At 38.8% G+C, this 17,645-nt stretch overlaps 1 protein-coding gene across 18 annotated transcripts in view; it reads left to right on the top strand.

Annotated features, from left to right (window-relative positions):
• dlg2 (discs, large homolog 2 (Drosophila)) overlaps positions 1-17,645 on the top strand; it is a 224,494-nt gene that overhangs the window by 171,650 nt on the left and 35,199 nt on the right. For 17 of the 18 annotated variants that reach the window (XR_011103787.1, XM_068721250.1, XM_068721241.1 and 14 more), the window contains 7 exons: positions 6,132-6,185; positions 7,414-7,464; positions 8,742-8,866; positions 13,724-13,893; positions 14,893-15,029; positions 15,536-15,680; positions 16,192-16,357. Coding sequence is in view for 17 of the 18 variants with exons in the window: in XM_068721250.1 (XP_068577351.1) it covers positions 6,132-6,185; positions 7,414-7,464; positions 8,742-8,866; positions 13,724-13,893; positions 14,893-15,029; positions 15,536-15,680; positions 16,192-16,357 (848 nt within the window). In the remaining variant the exon portion in view is untranslated. The remainder of the gene's footprint in view (positions 1-6,131; positions 6,186-7,413; positions 7,465-8,741; positions 8,867-13,723; positions 13,894-14,892; positions 15,030-15,535; positions 15,681-16,191; positions 16,358-17,645) is intronic. The other variant, XM_068721237.1, reaches the window with a different exon arrangement.

Below are 17,645 nucleotides of genomic sequence, written 5' to 3'. Positions count from 1 at the left end.
TATTCTGGTTCTGTTCTGTATTCTGTTTCGCCAACAGCCATTTCATGAGTTGCTCAATGGGCTTTAATTGGCCAGGCTCTCTTGTTGGAATATAATATTCAAAGGACAGGTTTACTCAATCAGAAAGGAATTTATATTTATTTCTGTTTGGCTCCACAGCTTGACAACAGCAATTAAAGTTGTTAACAAAACCTCATAGAATCTTTTCCAGTTGCACATGTAGGCATCTGCAGCTAGTGCCATAGTGGAAGTTGGGATTAAATGAAAAAAGAATTTTGAAGTTGGATTGTTGAGGTCCGTCGTGATATCAATATTTGAGATTTTAAAACATCTGATACTTATTAGCAGATACTATTTTTTTTATATAAACCCATTCATTTTTTTATATTGTTTCTTTATAAATCATCCTAACTAAGATATATGTAATGAGCAGGAAGTTTTGGGGTTGAAAATTAAACTTCCTAAAGCTCCTAAAACATATCTTTGGAATTTCTGTAATACAGATTCTTGTTACTTATTTACTTACAAATATGCTGATACAGTCATATAGCGTAATGATGAATATTAATATCAGCAAATGTTTTGGCCGAGTGGATTTTAGCGGTCTAGCAAACGAGCAAAATGACCTCAGGCAAGGCAGTGGGAGGTAATGAGAGGCCATCCATCACGGAGCTGCAGGGAAAGGCATTACATGTTCTCCAGCTATTGTGCTGCCTTCGAAATATGGGGAGCTGGACAACGAGTATGAGGTGGAAGACCAAGACCAGGGCATAAATACGGGCAGTGGAGGAAGTGGAGTCCTCAGGGTGGGGGGGTATGTGGAGAAACTTATATCAATGCTTTGAATGAAGAATCGGCGTTCAAAGAAGAATTCATATTAGATCGTATTTGGTGGCATTTGCTATATATATTCCATCATAAAGGCAAACTCAACCCCATCATGGTTTTCATTTTTTGGGAGGTAAAATAGTCAGTAGTGATGACAAAGCTATATAATTATTTTACATAAACTATAAAATCTATAAATAAACTTTTATAAAAAGTATTCAGTTTATTGAACAATTTCGTATTTCCTTTGATATTTTTGTCATATACAGATATGCAATGAGTAACTTGTATGTTGATGTTGTCCAATGATACGACATACAGAGGCTAGTTTAGGCACAAAATCTGCAGGCCGAGTGAGCAGTCATGACTTTAAAACATAAAAGTGTCAGTAAGTAACTAGGGCCCGTCATAGTGGTGTGCACTGAGGGCCGTCCTAACTACCTGATGCGTCCTGTGTGAGCAGGAGGAGATAGACAGATGGTAGTAGTAGAATTTAACCTGTTCTGTCTGTCTCAAACTCCAACAATTGTTGTCTTCTTCATTATAACTTGACGATTCATCATTTCTAATTAGACCCTGAGGAATCCATCAATAGTGTCTTTGCCGGACAGATGACTTTGCAGTTTGATTATAGTTTCAGTCTCATTTTAAGGTTCTTAATTCCTCTAGTGGAGCTTATCTGTCCATTTACATCACACTCCTGCATTTTCCTTGAGCCTCACTCTGACCATACTTTAGCATCCACATCTCACAATGTGTTGTTGACTATGACATGGGATGCCAGTCAATTATTGATACACTCCCCTGTTTTCATGAGACACTATACATAGAGGAGCTGCTGAATTATTGAGCCAACCTCAACAAGAGCACAACACAAGAAATATAAGCCACTCACTCTGTAACATCAGAAGTATCTGATGCTGCTTTTGTGTGATGACAGTCTCAGTAAGGCTTTTACACCTTCCTCATCATCCATTCAGGGCTTTGTTATACGTTGTCTTCAGCACAGTTTAACAGAAAAGACAAAATACATAACATTTTGGCAACTGGTACTGAATGAGTTTAGATAGAAATGCACATGTTTTAGTGGAGTGAGGATATTTATGAGACGCTATCCATGTAGGAGGACGTCTGCCTGAAGCCTTCAGAGAGCTGCCCCGATAAATACAACACTCTGCCTGAAGCCTTTAGTAAGGCTATACAGTAGTACTGAACTGTTGTTATTTTTTCTGCTTCTTAGAATATTATTAGCCTATGATATTATCACCAATATAGTTTATAGCTTCATGAAAGCCTGTTAACATATCATTAATGGCTTAATGTCGTTGGAGGCAGTTGATCACGTGGCGATATTAGGAAGCATGAACAAGAGGAGAGAGATGAGCCCAAGTGCAGTTAAGCATGCCATTTAAGTGTGCAGTTGAGTGGCCATTACCTCTCGGGGGTCTCTGTGTGCATACAAGTGGATTCATAGTGGCAGTGGGATCCATGTGATGTGGTATTGGGTACTGGGAATAGCAGTGCAAAGAAGTGAAACTGTAGAAAGCAATTGTGTGATTATGTATTTTTAGCATTGTTTCACCTTCTCTGTAAGACACTAAGTGACTAAATGACTGTGGTATATGAAAGGCTACCCTTTTTCAGTATGGTACAGTTCACAATGCTGGCATGCCTTTCGCACTGTTCAACAGAAAGCATCGGAGACAGGGATAAGATGACAAATGCTCCTGACCTACAATCGGATTATTTGAGCTTCCCTGCTCCCTGGCATTACAGAAGAAAATTTGCTTTGTTTCTTTCTCAGATTCTGTCCTCTTGCAGTAGCTGCACGTGACTGTTTGTGTCTGAGTAGATGTCCCTTCTGGACGCTACCTGCATTACAGAGGAGTGGTGTGTATGTGTAAGTGAATGGATGTGATGGGAGAATGTTTTCTTGTGTTCGGGTATTTTTAATTTCTGCGGTAATGATAGTAAAAGGATTCCCTTGAGTCTAGTTGATATTTGGTGTGATGTCCTCTCTGTCTGAGAACGGCTGTGAATTCATTCATATAATTAGAGTACGTGCGCGGCAAGCAGATGTGTCTTAATCCCGCTCATCATTCCTCTCACAAACACCTCTTTCCTTCAATCACTTTCAAACATGCATGGACTGTCATGCACTGTCATCTTTCTATTTTGTTAAATTCACCAGTCTCTCTGTCACTGTCTGTCTCTGTGATGTTCAGACTCATTTGAATGAGCCACAGTGATTTGATAATTCACATGAATGAAGTTTCAGGATTAGGCAACAAAATGTCTTAAATTTGCTGCACTGGAGGGAAATAAGACGGCTCTAATTCAGTAGTTATTTAAATCTTAACATGATGATTTTTCTTGTTGTTTTCATGAGCTAAATTATAGATCAGAAACTTAACAGACCTTAAACAAACCGAAAATAAACACAGGGAAATTAAAAGACCATGAGTTTACTCTGTCTTCTTTCACCTCCACTAAAAAGTATCTTTTATTTTTATTTATCTTTTATTTTTGGATCTAATTTGTCTTCACTAATCTGCAAAAATATTGATGAAATGATTTGAGCTCACTTGGATAAAATAATCAGAGTGAAATGTGTTGATAGACGTGTTTTAGTGATAGGCCCACTGCATTATTCATTGAACTTGAAAGTCATGACAATTTGGCAATGCAATTTATGATGATGAATAATAATAAATTCACATTTCTTGCGAGAGACACTGGTAATGTCTTCCTCTGTCAAAGTATTCACAGTAGCAGTTACAGGTTTTGTCTACATCTTCGATGCTGTTTACCGAGGTGTGTCTGAACTGCACTTCTCACAGATCTGTTGTCAATCAAAAGCTTATCAGTTATTCCTTTCATTTGGTCAGAGGTAAATACTAGTGAATAGAGAACAGAGGGTGAGAGATCGTTAGACATAAGTAAAAGTATGTCTAACGGAAGGAAGTAAAATAAATACAGTCCATTAAAGGAATCAGGAAAGCCATATGTGTCATGGCCCCTAACCACACATCCCCCCTAAATAAAAACACTCTCAAATCAAGCACTCACACATCAAACACTCCAGGGCAGACTTTACCGCCACGGTAGGCAACCTGGGCCATTCAATCATTCATTCAACCCAATTGAATACACACTGCATGCAACAGTACGTATTTTGTAAGAGCAGCTGCAATATGTAATGAAAGTAAAAAGACAAAGTATTTGATTTTTAAAGCAGTGAATGATGCCTTGCTCTACTTCTGTTGGTGCCTCTCTCAAAACAAAATACAGATCTAAGCTCAACATTGAGCATGAATTGAGAGAGGCCGTATCAAGTCTGCAACCCCGTTTTAAAAAAGATTTGTAGTGGAAAGCAGGCTCATTGCAGCCACTAATACTGATAAAACTTCATGGCTCACACATTATCTGCACTAATTTTGTTTTGTTTTGCACAGGTTGCAGGTCATTGTTATTATCTTGAAAAGATATTCAGTGTAAAACAGGTTAATTGCAGCCACAATAAGCTATTTTTTGCCAAATATTAGGTTTTTTTTGCACAGATAGAACTTTATTTGCATTGTTCGAACAAAGTGATTGCACATTTTATTTGTTTTTGTCTGATGGAGTAATCTGGTTTACTTGAAAGTTATTGCAATTTTCTTTATTCTATTATTTGATTATTTGAAAAAGTACAGATGGAGGAGTCACAAAATGTTATTGACATGCAGTACTAATGATAAGAAATAGAGGCATTAATGGCCTCATTTGCACTGAAAGAAAAAACTGTATTTTTTCAAATCGAAAAGTAAATGCGTGTCCTCAGGAACGGGTAATATTAATCCTGTTTGCTTGGTTAACAGTGGAGTTGGTTTGTACTCACATTCTCAAGCACAAGAAGAAACTGATGAATTAGGTCATGTGTGTAGAAATGAGCATACACACCATTTGAGCACAGAACTGTGCATATGTATGGCTGATAATTTAGACCTTATTTATCAACACAGGGTTTACTGTGAAGGAAACTGTTTGTCCACAGGATGTTCTTTTTTACTAATATTTACTAATTGAAGCAAACCCCAAAATGCTCATCCCATGTATTGATTCACCAAAAGCTTAATCTGCAGCAAGTAGTATAAAGAAGCAGCAGTCCTGTAGTATAGTGGGGTCATGGAACCCGTAGTCTCAGCTGTGTGATAGTTGTGATGGAGACATGAGTGGACAGACAGGGCCTCTTGCTGATGACATGTGCTGTCACTGCACTGATGACCAAGCAAACCGTCTCGTCTTTCCCGACGTCTGCCCGCTGTGTCAGTCAGCTGCACAGCGGGCACACAGTGTGTAAGGTGCTATGACCCTATAGCTGTGACAGGACTCTGTGTGTGTATAGATACTGCATACATCATGATGACGCCTCATGGAAAACATGTCTAGGATCCGTGACCAGATTTGGCAACTCATATAAATCTCAAAGAACTTCAGTTATGTGGGGCTCTCACCTTTTGCACACAATGTAATATACTACTTGTTATCAAAAGTAGTATATTACCAAAATCAAAGGATGAATTTCAAAGGAATCTCCAAATGCATCCTTGAGCATCCTCTTCTGAAGTGAGTCTCATACATCAGGCTCATTGTTTACGTACTGGAAACTGAACTGCTGATTGGATGTTCGGTCCAGCCTCTCATATTGTGGCCAAAAATCTGAGTTCCTCTCTGGGGAGTGCTGCCTTTAACCATCTGCTCATTTTCTACAGGCCATCAGGAGAAAGCAGTTTACGTGCACATTGGTTTCATTTCATGCTGCACAATTTATGACCTCAATATCATCACCTGACTGGAGGTCAAATTGCAGAGCAGTGCAAAGGAAAGACGACTTGAGCCTGAAAGCTGTTCGTTGAATAGGTTTTGACAGTCTTACCATTGGTGATGTTAAAATGTGAACATTTACATTAAAAGGCATTCATGCCACATTTTAACACAAGCTGCTGTCCTGTATGAATCATGAATTCTTTACTATCAGTGCGGCATATCTGCCCAATAGGAAGTCACCACATCCACTCGTTTACTACCCGTGTTCTCATCCGTCTCTCGTTAAACCTGCTCAGCTATAATAACTGTGTGTGAGAGCAGAGCATTTCTGCTGCCATTCAGCAAATGGAAGTCTGTTGAATTGTTGATGATACAGAGATCTACAAGCTTGTCCCCTGGATACATTTATGGAAAGTAGGACAATGGTGGGCCCTTTATCACTAAAACATTAGTTTCCCCCTTTTCTCCCCCTTCTCTCTCTGTCTCTCTTACAGGCCAGCCCTGCGCCGATAATCGTCAACACAGACACTTTGGAGTCGGTTCCTTATGTGAGTTTCTGTGTATTTTTTGAAGCACCTATTCAGTAGAGGATCCATACCTCCTGCAGATTAAAGGTCACTTGAGTAGGAGCACATTATTACTGAGTTTTAGCTGAGATAGTATGTGTGGTGTGTTACTACATTTTGATCATGTAACTTATCATAGTAACAAATGGGTTGCAGTTCTGAATTATTGATGTTTGGCATGAATAAATGACCAGCGCAAGACTTCTAAAGACCTTCACCTCAGTATTTTACATCAGAACAGAGAAATGAAGCTGGATAAAAAACTGACTGGCTTCAAGAGGTGGTGTATTGTCACGTGTTGGCGGTTATGTTAACAGTTAAAGGTGCTTCTCTGTTTTGTGTAGAAATGAGCACAGGAGCATCTGCCTCAGCCTGTGACATTTTGCAAGCAGTTGTTTTTCCCTGCCAGACAACATTACTAAATTTTACTGAGATATTGTGTTCATGTGATAGAGTTACGATCATATCGTAGCTTCAGATAAAATCTGCCTCTTTTACTGCCGTTGCTAATTAGATCTTCAGGTCTTGCTTACTTCTACAGTCCTATGAGTTCTGATAATAACATCTGATGTTACTCAAAAATGATGTCCAACTGGGACTATGATATGCAGCATCTCACATGCTGGTGTGCTATTCCTGTATGTGAATGCATAATGACGGAAGTGCTCTCTGCTAATTAATCATCACAGTGAGATACAGGATGGGACTGACTCCACTGTAGATAACGCTATGTGGCAAAAATAGTGAATGTTGATTAACCATCACCTTAAATTGTTTCCCTTGAGGTGGCGCCTATTTAGCAGAGAAATCAGTGGCTCTGGAAAACACCTGAAAGCCCCTGTTCAATTTAAGTATGGAGAGTTTAGAGCCAACATCATCATCCATGAATAGATCACCGGTCACATTGTGCACCTATTTAACAAATATGTAAAAATATTTCTTCAAGGTTTTATGAAATCGAATAATCTTTTCAACAAAATATGATTTGCTTATGTATGCTTAATTCATATCATGATCTATCCATCAATCTATGTGAATTCAGGAAAAAATTACAGGCAATAGACAAAGAAGTAAAGAAACACCTAAATGTGTATTTCAGATGTTTTCTTTCCACTATTCTGAGAGAACACATGAACAACCATGTTTTTGCCTGGAGTGTCTCCCCATATTTGAAGTGCTAAAAAACACAATCTGTTTTCTGTACCCTCAGGTCAACGGCACAGAAATTGAATACGAGTTTGAGGAAATCACTCTAGAGCGGGTGAGTATCTCACATCCCTCACAGCTGTGTTTAACCTCAGATGATCCATGAGAACATGCCTCTGCACTGTGGTGCAGTGAAATGGTCTCCTGAAGGCTTTACAATAACATGCAAGGTAGTCCTAGAGGGAAGTTGAAACATGCATGCTGCCACTTTAGAGGATCTACACCCAGTTATCTGTTTACATCATGAGCTACTATCTGAAATTCTTTTATTCTCCTAGTATGAATTGTGTGGGTCCAGTCACTGTATGCATTATTATGTCAGTGTTTCTGATTCAGCATCCAGGCAGCAATGCCCTGCAGGGACTCTCAATGTGTTTTGTAATCAAGAGAAGCTGCTATTCCCATCAGCTAACAACTTAATCAAAACTTGACCTTCATTTTGTGAGTGGGCATCCAGGGGATTTTATTTGCAGAGCCGACAAAGTGCATCTCCTGCTCTGAAAGACACGGTGTGAGCCCGTAAATTTAATTTACATTTCATAGTGTGTCTGTCATGATGGAATCAGGAGAGAGGCTGTGATGACAGAGCTGTTGTGTAATGGCAAACTGAAGACTTTACATCTCTGAACACTTTGTAATTATGCTGAGAGCAGAGACACTGTACAGCCACACTGTTAAACTGCGTCAATATTTCATTGACTTTTAAATTGTTCCTTGTGCTTTTCAACAGAATTAAAAGTCAACATTTAGAAAAGAGGTGTCTATAAAATCCATACTGTAAAGGCAATGCAAGGGCATTTTTTGTTGTTTGCTTAGTGCTGTCAATTACTATGCAAGATTGCTTTATGGTGTGTGTGTGTGTGTGTGTGTGTGTGTGTCAGGGATTTCAAACCAGTGTTCTATAATGTAGCAAAAATTCTGATATAAGATCAGCTCAACTGAACACATTTGGAACATGACAGCGGTGATGATGAAGGGATCAGAATCAGCTTTATTGGCCATGTTTGTGTACGCATACAAGGAATTTGACACTTTTTTGTTGCTCTCCACGTACATACACAGAATTTACAAATAAACAGGAAAAAAATGTCAGATACAAAGGTTGGGTCAATACTTCAATATAAACGTGACGGCTCATTTTTCATTTAAATGAAAGCAGCAGCAGCAGCAGGAGTTGTGCTTCCTCTCTTACATCTGGACTGTTTCTATAACAGGATGCTAAACACAGAGTCCCACAGAGGAACAGGGGAACATGCAGTTGATGTGTTGGCATTTTGGCACACTACATACAGAATGAGACTGCCTGTCCTTGACTGTTTTCCATGGCCACAGGGTAACTCAGGGTTGGGCTTTAGCATCGCCGGAGGCACAGATAACCCACACATTGGTGACGACCCCGGCATCTTCATCACCAAGATCATCCCTGGAGGAGCAGCAGCCGAGGACGGACGGCTGAGGTCAGTCACTTCCACTTCCCCACACAGCTTTTCAAGAGGATGTAACTAGAAAAGTTTTCTGCCCTGACACGGAAAAAAACGTGCATCTCTCAAAAACACGTGAGAAAAGAAACCTCCTGTAAAAGGATGATTTAAAGATAATCTCTCACCACTCCACTATACCACAGCTTACTCCTCCACTACTGCACTGGATAATCTGCCCTCAGAAATTTTGCATTAGCACATATACAGCAGTATCATTGCTCTGAAGCAGACTAAAACTTGTGGTCAGCACTGGTATAATGGCTCTCTTGTCAATTTATCTTGATGATGCCTCGTATTTCTATGAATCCAAATTCATTCTATCTATATTAACATTACTTTTGAACTATTTGTTTCCATTAGCATGTACATTAACTCTAATCGCAAATCACAGACATTAACCTTCTGTTAATTTAATCTCAGGTGTAACTTAAAAACATTTTTCTTTTTGGTTGAACTCGAGTCTCTTCTCTCTCCAATTAAAACCCACATCAACAAACCTTCAGCACTCTGCAGCATCAGCGCTTACTGAGCTCTGATAGTCACTTCACACTATATTGCTTTAGGGTGACCCACCATTATTAAACATTATTAAATGAACAGATACAGTCCATCAGATCCTTTGCTACAGTAGTTTATCAAGGAGGCAAGGACTCAACATGAGCTCACTCTTCTCTCTACTGGGTGAAAGTCTTAGTGAACACTCTTATGTTAAGTATGAAACTGGAGAGCCACAGCTTTAGCCTCATAGAACATTTGTTGGACCTTTTCTGGTGTAATGCAAAAGCATATGTGCCAGCTAATGTACATCTCCGACTGTGTTCTCAAAACAGGTCTTCCAGTTGTCTAAGAAGCAACATTAGAGTGTCTCCCTGTAATTGCAACTGTAAGGAATCTGTCCTGATATTTAATTGTATTGTATTTGTTGATCTAGCAGTTATGGCAGCAAGGAAATGCATTCCTATCCATTGCTATTTTGCCATCAGTGGTCAGTCACAGTGTTGGATTTCCCATTGAATTATTTGGAAAGACTTCAAATAGCACTAAAGGAAAAACCCTGATAATCATACAGCTTAACATCTTGATAAGATTTATTGTTGTTTGTAAACATTTATAAACTTTTATTAAAGTAGAAGTGATGGATGATGCTGGTTGGTGGTTTCAGGCCAGCTCCTGTTCTTTATCCAAGCCACAGCTCTGCAGCATTACTGTCAGATCACAGATGCTAGAGGGGAGCGTATGCATGAACAGCGTCAATCTGGAGCAGATAACAGGAGAAGCAGGCCGGGCATAAATCACTCTTAGCTTAATTGATGGTCACCCATTCCTAGGTGGGCAGCATGACTAATGCATTATGGATGGAGTCTAATCTCTGGGAGGAAGGAGGCCTGAGAGGGATTTGGTTAAACCATTATAGAAGCCAGACACACTTCCTGACTGTCACTGCTGTGGGACGCTGGAGCAGAGCACTAAGTATACTTAATGCAGCCGCTCGGCTTCAGGGGCCGCTGGGAGCGTTTTAAGTGTTTCTCATGGAGTCGGTTGTTTTGGAGGGTAAAAGCATGGTTGTAGTCAAGACTGAACCCACAATATCCCCACCGTTCTATTGGTGTATAAAATTTCCATTAACCTATATGAAATGTATTTAGATCTTACTTCAGACTTTTCTCACAATGTCAAGCTTTATTTGTCATTGTCTGTTGTTCATTTAGTAATCACAGACAAGAGTTCTTTGTTTAGCTACTTACACATAAACCTCAAAATAAAAACATACTATAGGTATACTGCTAAGAATAGGTTCAGTCTGAATTAAATCAGTTCCAATAGAAACAGAACAAAAACAAACAAGGTTTTAAATATTTAATGCTAATATTTTTTTGCTAAAGAATATGATGTGGAAGTATGCAGATCTTTATGCTCTGCTTTCCTCTGGTTGAAGTGTGTGTGTATGCATGGGATTTAGTGTGTGTGTGTGTGGGAGGGGGCTGTGTCCCAGCTGTTCCCTATTGACCCTCAGGAGAGTTGTGTCCTTGAGTGCCAGGGCATGGATGAATTGGTCAACACCTCAGGGGAATTCAACCTGAGCTGCTTGCTGACTCTGATATTTACACACTGGTGTGCTGGAACTCAGTGTACCCCACTCTGTCTCTACATCCCAGACAATAAAAAGGGTGTAATATGCACAACACAGCCTGCAATCTAAAACTCATGTGTGAGCACATGGGTCAACACTGCACAGTAAACAGGATCTACTGCCAACAAACACACACAGTCTCCTCTGTCATCAAATGTGTGTGTCTACAGGGAGATGCAAATAATACAACTACTCTGGCTGTACTGCGAACATATTAGTATGTTAGTTACCACTAGTTCAATTTGTGTGTCCTAGTTGCTGTTTTCTAAGCATAAAGTGGTTCTTAACATTGTCTCATTAGGGCTGTTATGATAAACATGATTATCGTGGTCAAAAGAATTCACAATAACAATATTATCATGATATCAAAAGAAAAGTTTAAATAATAATGATGCTATCAGTCAAATTCATCTTTAACTTTGTTTATTGTGTGTTTTGTCTCTTTTTCAGCAAATGAATTATACTCAAAATACGAGGGTAGGGAGGAGAAGAGAGTCTGTAACTTTAACTGTATACATAATATAGTCATTTAACCCTTGTAATATCCTTGGGGTCAATTTGACCCCATTCAATGTTTAACGTCTCTAAATAAATGAGACATAATTTTTTTTGCTTCATATTTAATGACTTTTCCTAATTTAATGGGGACAACTGGGTAAACATAAACTTAACATGATGATATGTAATGTAAAGCCAACCTCTTGGACTCTAGCCCTATTTTTAGGCCTCTGCTCGAAAATTGCATACCCATACTAAAAATAGTGTATTTCTCTAACTACAAGGTTTATTTGAATTGTTTTGGTGTTATAATAAAGGTAACACTTGTGAGATGTGTTCAGATGTTGTTATTTCTTTGAAATGATGCAGCTGACAGTCTAACTCTCCCAAATCATAGCACAACATGTTAACCTTCTCTCTGCAAAGTTTGACTTTGATAAAGTGAAGGTCAGATGAGGTCAGACACAATTGTCATCTTGGAACCAGCTGTTCCATTGTAATTTTATATACTATATAATTATATATTACCCTTGTTTTATCACTAATAGTGTTCAATCTATCCAAATACAGCAGTTTGGCATCATTTTGAGAGCCTGCATACTCTCTGAGCCTGTTTCTCTCTGGCATCCATGAGATTTTCTTGTCTGACTTCCAGTTTCTATGTCTCATATCTCAGCCTATGATTGGTCGATTTCAGTCATTGAACCCTTCTTCAAAGCGTCAGAGTCCATACTATTGAAGGGTGGCCTCGTGGGTTTGATTGACAGAATCGTTAGCCAGTTAGAATTAAAAACATGGCACCCCTCCTGAAGCATAAAAAACGGTTCGCCGAAAGTCAAAACCGTTTTCCCAGGTCCCCTAGTTAGACAGACCCTTGTTTCTACTCGGGAACATTTTAGAGATGCACAGGATATACGTAGAACATATGTTTGAAGGAATTAAGCGGGGACTTACCGGACAACATCGATAAAGTAAGGAGCTTTTATGATTTTGATCGATAAAACGGTTTGTGCTTCTGGTGCTTATTTGCTCACAGCTTTGTAATGGTTTCACGGAGAGAAATTCTGAAGGTATCTTTGGAATCTGTGTTGAATTCTCTTGAGTTTTGCTACCTTGGTTGTCCATTTTAGCCTTTAGCTAGTACGTAGCTCGACGAGTCATGGCGAAAAATACGTGATATTGTGGTAAATCTTCTAGTTGATTATATTAGTTGTGTAGAATTGTGTTTGAAATTTGTAAAAATGACTTACATGATAGCCCAGACTTTTTGGTTTTTATCTGGTATATAACATGTATACGTGCATTATATTCGCTCTGGATAAGTGCATTTTTTTCGACGGTATGCTACTCGTCTGAGCCCTCGAGCCCCCAAATTCGGGGGTGTCGTGCAGAACATTAAAACATTTTAGGTCAATCAGTGAGATTTTATGGTGATCTATTTCTCCATAGTCGCGTAACAGGTATTCTGGATGTATAAGGGGTTGGGTGGCGGGGTTGTTGTTTTATTTAAAGGGCTATTTAGGTAGTCAACAAAAAACAAAGTACCTGACACATAAACTTGGGTAGCAATTTTAATTATAATACTTTTCTGGAGGTTTAAATTGCTGGGGTCAAATTGACCCCAAGGATAAAAAGTGTTAGTAAATTTTAAGGTAACAGGAGGGTTAAGATGTGCTGGATTATTACACAATAATATCATATATATATTATTAATTCATATCATTTTTAAATATCATGGTTTTGATCAATACCTGTAAATGGGGACACCCCTCATTGTGATTGAACAGCTCTTAATAAAAATAGTAAACATCATGTGAATTCATAAAAGTTAAAGTTAGTTTGACCTTAAAAAAACTTAATGTAAAAAAACTTTTCCCAAAGTGACTGCTGTGAATCGGCCTTACAAATACGCCCCTTACACTGTTTTACCAGTTACTGCCATCAGACCGGCTACAAAACATCTTTTATTCCCTCTGCAATAGTCATACTGGACAGATTTAAATTCAGTCAATCCCCTGTTCTTGTCAACCAGAGTTATAACAGCGTTAGATCTATTTCACATAAGTGTGTGTGTCTTTTGAAATGTGTTTTAAGTTATCCGTCAAAGGAGATTTTTTTGTTGCTTTGTGACAAACTATAACGTTTGTCTTCTCTTAATGATTAACAATAATAATGATCATTGATGCACACTGTTCCTTTTCCAGAGTAAACGACTGCATCCTGCGGGTGAACGACACCGACGTGTCTGAAGTCTCTCACAGTAAGGCAGTAGAAGCCCTGAAGGTTGCAGGTTCTATTGTTCGGCTGTACGTACGGCGCCGCAGGCCAATGCTCGAGACCATCATTGAGATCAAACTCATCAAAGGACCAAAAGGTGAGCTCAGACACACACACCTGACTGATAATATTCACTTCTTACAGGAGTGGTAATTAGATTGATTTCATGTCAGTGGTCACTGTTAATGCAGCGTGTTTTGTGTAAGGCAAAGTAAAATAAAGGATATATATACATATATACATATATATATATATATATATATATATATATATATATATATATATATAATATATAATATATATATATATATATATATATATATAATATATAATATATATATATATATATATTAGTGCTGGGCAACGATTACAATTTTTAATCGCATGATTTTCTGCCATTAATTGCAATTAATTGCATTGTTATGCGCAAAGTTCAACAATGAATTCAAAATGAGTGTATTGCGCACTTTTATTTTAAAAGTACTGCTATATGAACAAAAGTGCAATAACATTTGGTTTGCAAACACAAATCAGGTTCTTTTTAACAGCAGTATTCCTTTACACAATAGCAGTTCTATTTCTTCACTATCTGTGCTCAGTGTGCTGACTTCATTTGAAATGTTACACTGCTGTGCAACATGAATAAAATGTTCCATCCACATTTCAGCAAAATGTCTGTCTTCTGTTTTCATGACAGAGCATGTGAATGCAGCTCCCACTGTTCATCAATATAATAACTGCGTTAATGCGCAATAAAATAATTGTCGGCATTAATTAATGAATGCGTTAACGCGATAATAATGCGTTAACTTGCCCAGCACTAATATATATATATATATATATATATATATATATATATATATATATATATATATATATATATGTTCTTTGACTGGTTCAAACAGTGTTTTCCTCGGCCCAATAAAAGTAAAGTAAAAAATATTTAGATACATATGCTGTATAGCTTGATACATGATCATTATGGTATTGTCTGATGCCAAACATAAATCTCTCATACATACAACTCAGAAACTAACCAACTACTTTCATATATGCAAACACACACACACACACACACACACACACACACACACAGGGCTTGGCTTTAGTATTGCAGGTGGAGTTGGAAACCAACACATTCCTGGTGACAACAGCATATACGTCACCAAGATCATCGACGGCGGGGCAGCACAGAAGGATGGCCGGCTACAAGTAGGAGACCGGCTGTTAATGGTGAGTACACAATGAGTACAAGTGTATATAAATTAGTAAGTAAGTGTATATTCGTATATTGAATATCATAGTATTTAGGTATATTATCTATCTATCTCTCTGTCTATCTGTCTCTCTATCTATCTGTCTCTCTGTCTGTCGCTCTATCTACCTCTATCTATCGCTCTATCTATGTATATTACCTAGAAGTGCATCAATCAGACACTCTTCCCACAGCTTTAGTCTAAATGATAATAAAATTATGAAATGAGTCTGTATCTGACATCTGAAAACAAGAAAGTGGCACCCTACCGGCTCAGTAGTATAACAGCAAGCTCTTCTTGAGGAGGGCATCCCTCTTGCTTAACCAGTGCTTAATTGAATTACCTTACTGTTGTGTTCACACCCGAACACCATCTGTCATCATCCAGTCTCCTATTAGACAGGGAGCCCGCTGGTCGGTCTGATCTGAGCAGCCTCTAAAGCTCCTGATTAAACAAACGGGGACTGTTTCTGTGTCTGGACAGGTGAACAACTACAGTCTGGAGGAGGTGTCTCATGAAGAGGCCGTGGCCATTTTGAAGAACACGTCGGACGTGGTTTACCTAAAGGTGGGAAAGCCCACCAATGTCTACCTATCAGATCCCTATGGGCCTCCTGATATCACACACTGTAAGTCCTCACCTCTTGTATTTTAACTTGGCCAGTCACTTGCTGTTAGAAGAGTTTAGACTAAAAGTGTATAATGTGAGATGTGTGTGCACCATGAGAGACCATTTGAATCACTTCTATTTCACAAATACACAACTGGAGTCTTTGATTTTTGCCACACACAACATATTATCACCAAGACAACCAAAAAATATTGAACTGCACACACTTGAAAAATGTAAAACTGTACAGGGAGGCCTTTTATGAAAGATTCTTTGTTTTCATAAGTATGATTTCAAGGATACTTAATATACTGTAGATGTTTAGTGTTGCAGTCAGATTTTAACCCCAAATTGCTATATTTTGAAACTAAACAGGACTACAAAATAGAAAAAATTATAAAACTAATTGTGCAGGGTTACTTTATTGATGTCATGGAAGCATGTGTCAGCTAGTTTTGTCTATTAAAGCAGCTGCCTCTGTTTTTTCTCTCTCTGTCTCTTTCTCTATCTGTCTCGCTTTTCCTCCACAGCTTTCTCTCCAGCAATGGAAAATCATATCTCTTCCCCCGTCAATAGTGGCACTCTGGAGTACAAGTCTGGTCTCCCTCCCATCTCCCCTGGGAGTTATTCCCCCCTCCCTAAGCACTTACTTGGGGAAGAGGATATAAACAGGTTGGATGGTTTTTCCTTCTTACGGTAATTACCTCCCTTCCTACCAGACAACTAAAACTACAGGTAGATGTGTCCCCTGTCTCCCCCTTCTCCTGTCTGATCTGTGTTTGTGTAAGTAATCAAAAATCCACGAGGAGTTATGAAGCAATTTGAAAACACATCTTGTTTCTCTGTGCTTGGAACTTTTGGTTTTAATCCCATAATCTTTGTCCAGTTTCCACTGCCGTGTTTTTCAAAAAAAGGGTTCTGGATCGATTAAGTTGGGTATATAGACAGTTTCCCAGAAACAGCTTATTTCTGGTCTGCTCTAATGCTGTGTTTCTGTTGTACTGTGTTGCGTTTGTGCCTAAATGTCTCTTTTTATGATTTCTTTCTGAACATTGTGACGCCTGTCGGTAAACCACTGGAGCACTAAGCACATCAGAGCCATAGCACTTCTTGTGTCTGTGTGTCGGTGCTATGAGCTGTGGTTGTGAAAGGCTTTGGTAATGTTGGTCATTATCAGTGGAAATTTTGTTATTATATCGTAACGGCAGCCTCAGGTCCAGCAGCAGTACCATCACGGCACAGTGAGACAGATGTTCAGTCTGTCTTTCCTGTTTGTGTGACTAGACATCAGTCATCAGGGCCTTGTTGTGTATTTTACAGGGAGCAGTTAACTTTTTTTGGTTGTTAAAAATAATCTATAAAAAATAGGATGCATATATTTTTTTGCCAACTCATGCCCCAATAATAATTCTGGAGATACAGAAAAATGTATAAGGCCATTCTGCCCTAGTGTAAGAGGGAAAACCAACTTTCTCACAAAAACTCAAACTAAATGGAAATGCAATCAAAACACAGTCTCTGAACTTCCATGAGCTCTGAAAGTTTCAGTGTATTATTTTGCAGTCAGAAAATGTCTGCTGTGTTTACTCTCCCTGTCTTTGTCCTGTTCTGTATGTATTTTACTACCTGTTGGGTGTACAGTCACTACTCCCAGTCCAAACAGAAATAGGCTTAAAATGTCTCACTGGAGTGAGTCACAGCCAAACATTAGCAGCTCTCTAACACCTAATCCCATAGCAAGCTGCCGCGAGGCTCCGGACCAAGCGGGCCATATTTCCTATACAGTCAAATCTAAGAGTAACGAGTAACGGGGGGGGGGGGTGTCTCATCGGTTCTATGTAACTGCATTAGACGAATGACAGATGAGAGCAGATTGTTAGGATGAGTGGTGGATATCACAATGAACTAATGCACACGTACATTCCATAATTCCACAATGCTTCTCCGTTAGATGAGGTCAATGTTGTTCGCTGTGGCAAGAATT

The sequence above is a fragment of the Cebidichthys violaceus genome, unplaced genomic scaffold (assembly GCF_023349555.1).
Source record: "Cebidichthys violaceus isolate CVI_PGR_0920_01 unplaced genomic scaffold, fCebVio1.0.p SCAF_27, whole genome shotgun sequence".
Lineage (NCBI taxonomy): Eukaryota > Metazoa > Chordata > Actinopteri > Perciformes > Stichaeidae > Cebidichthys > Cebidichthys violaceus.
Note: the sequence above shows the minus strand (reverse complement) of the source record. Positions and strands in the feature narration are given on the sequence as shown.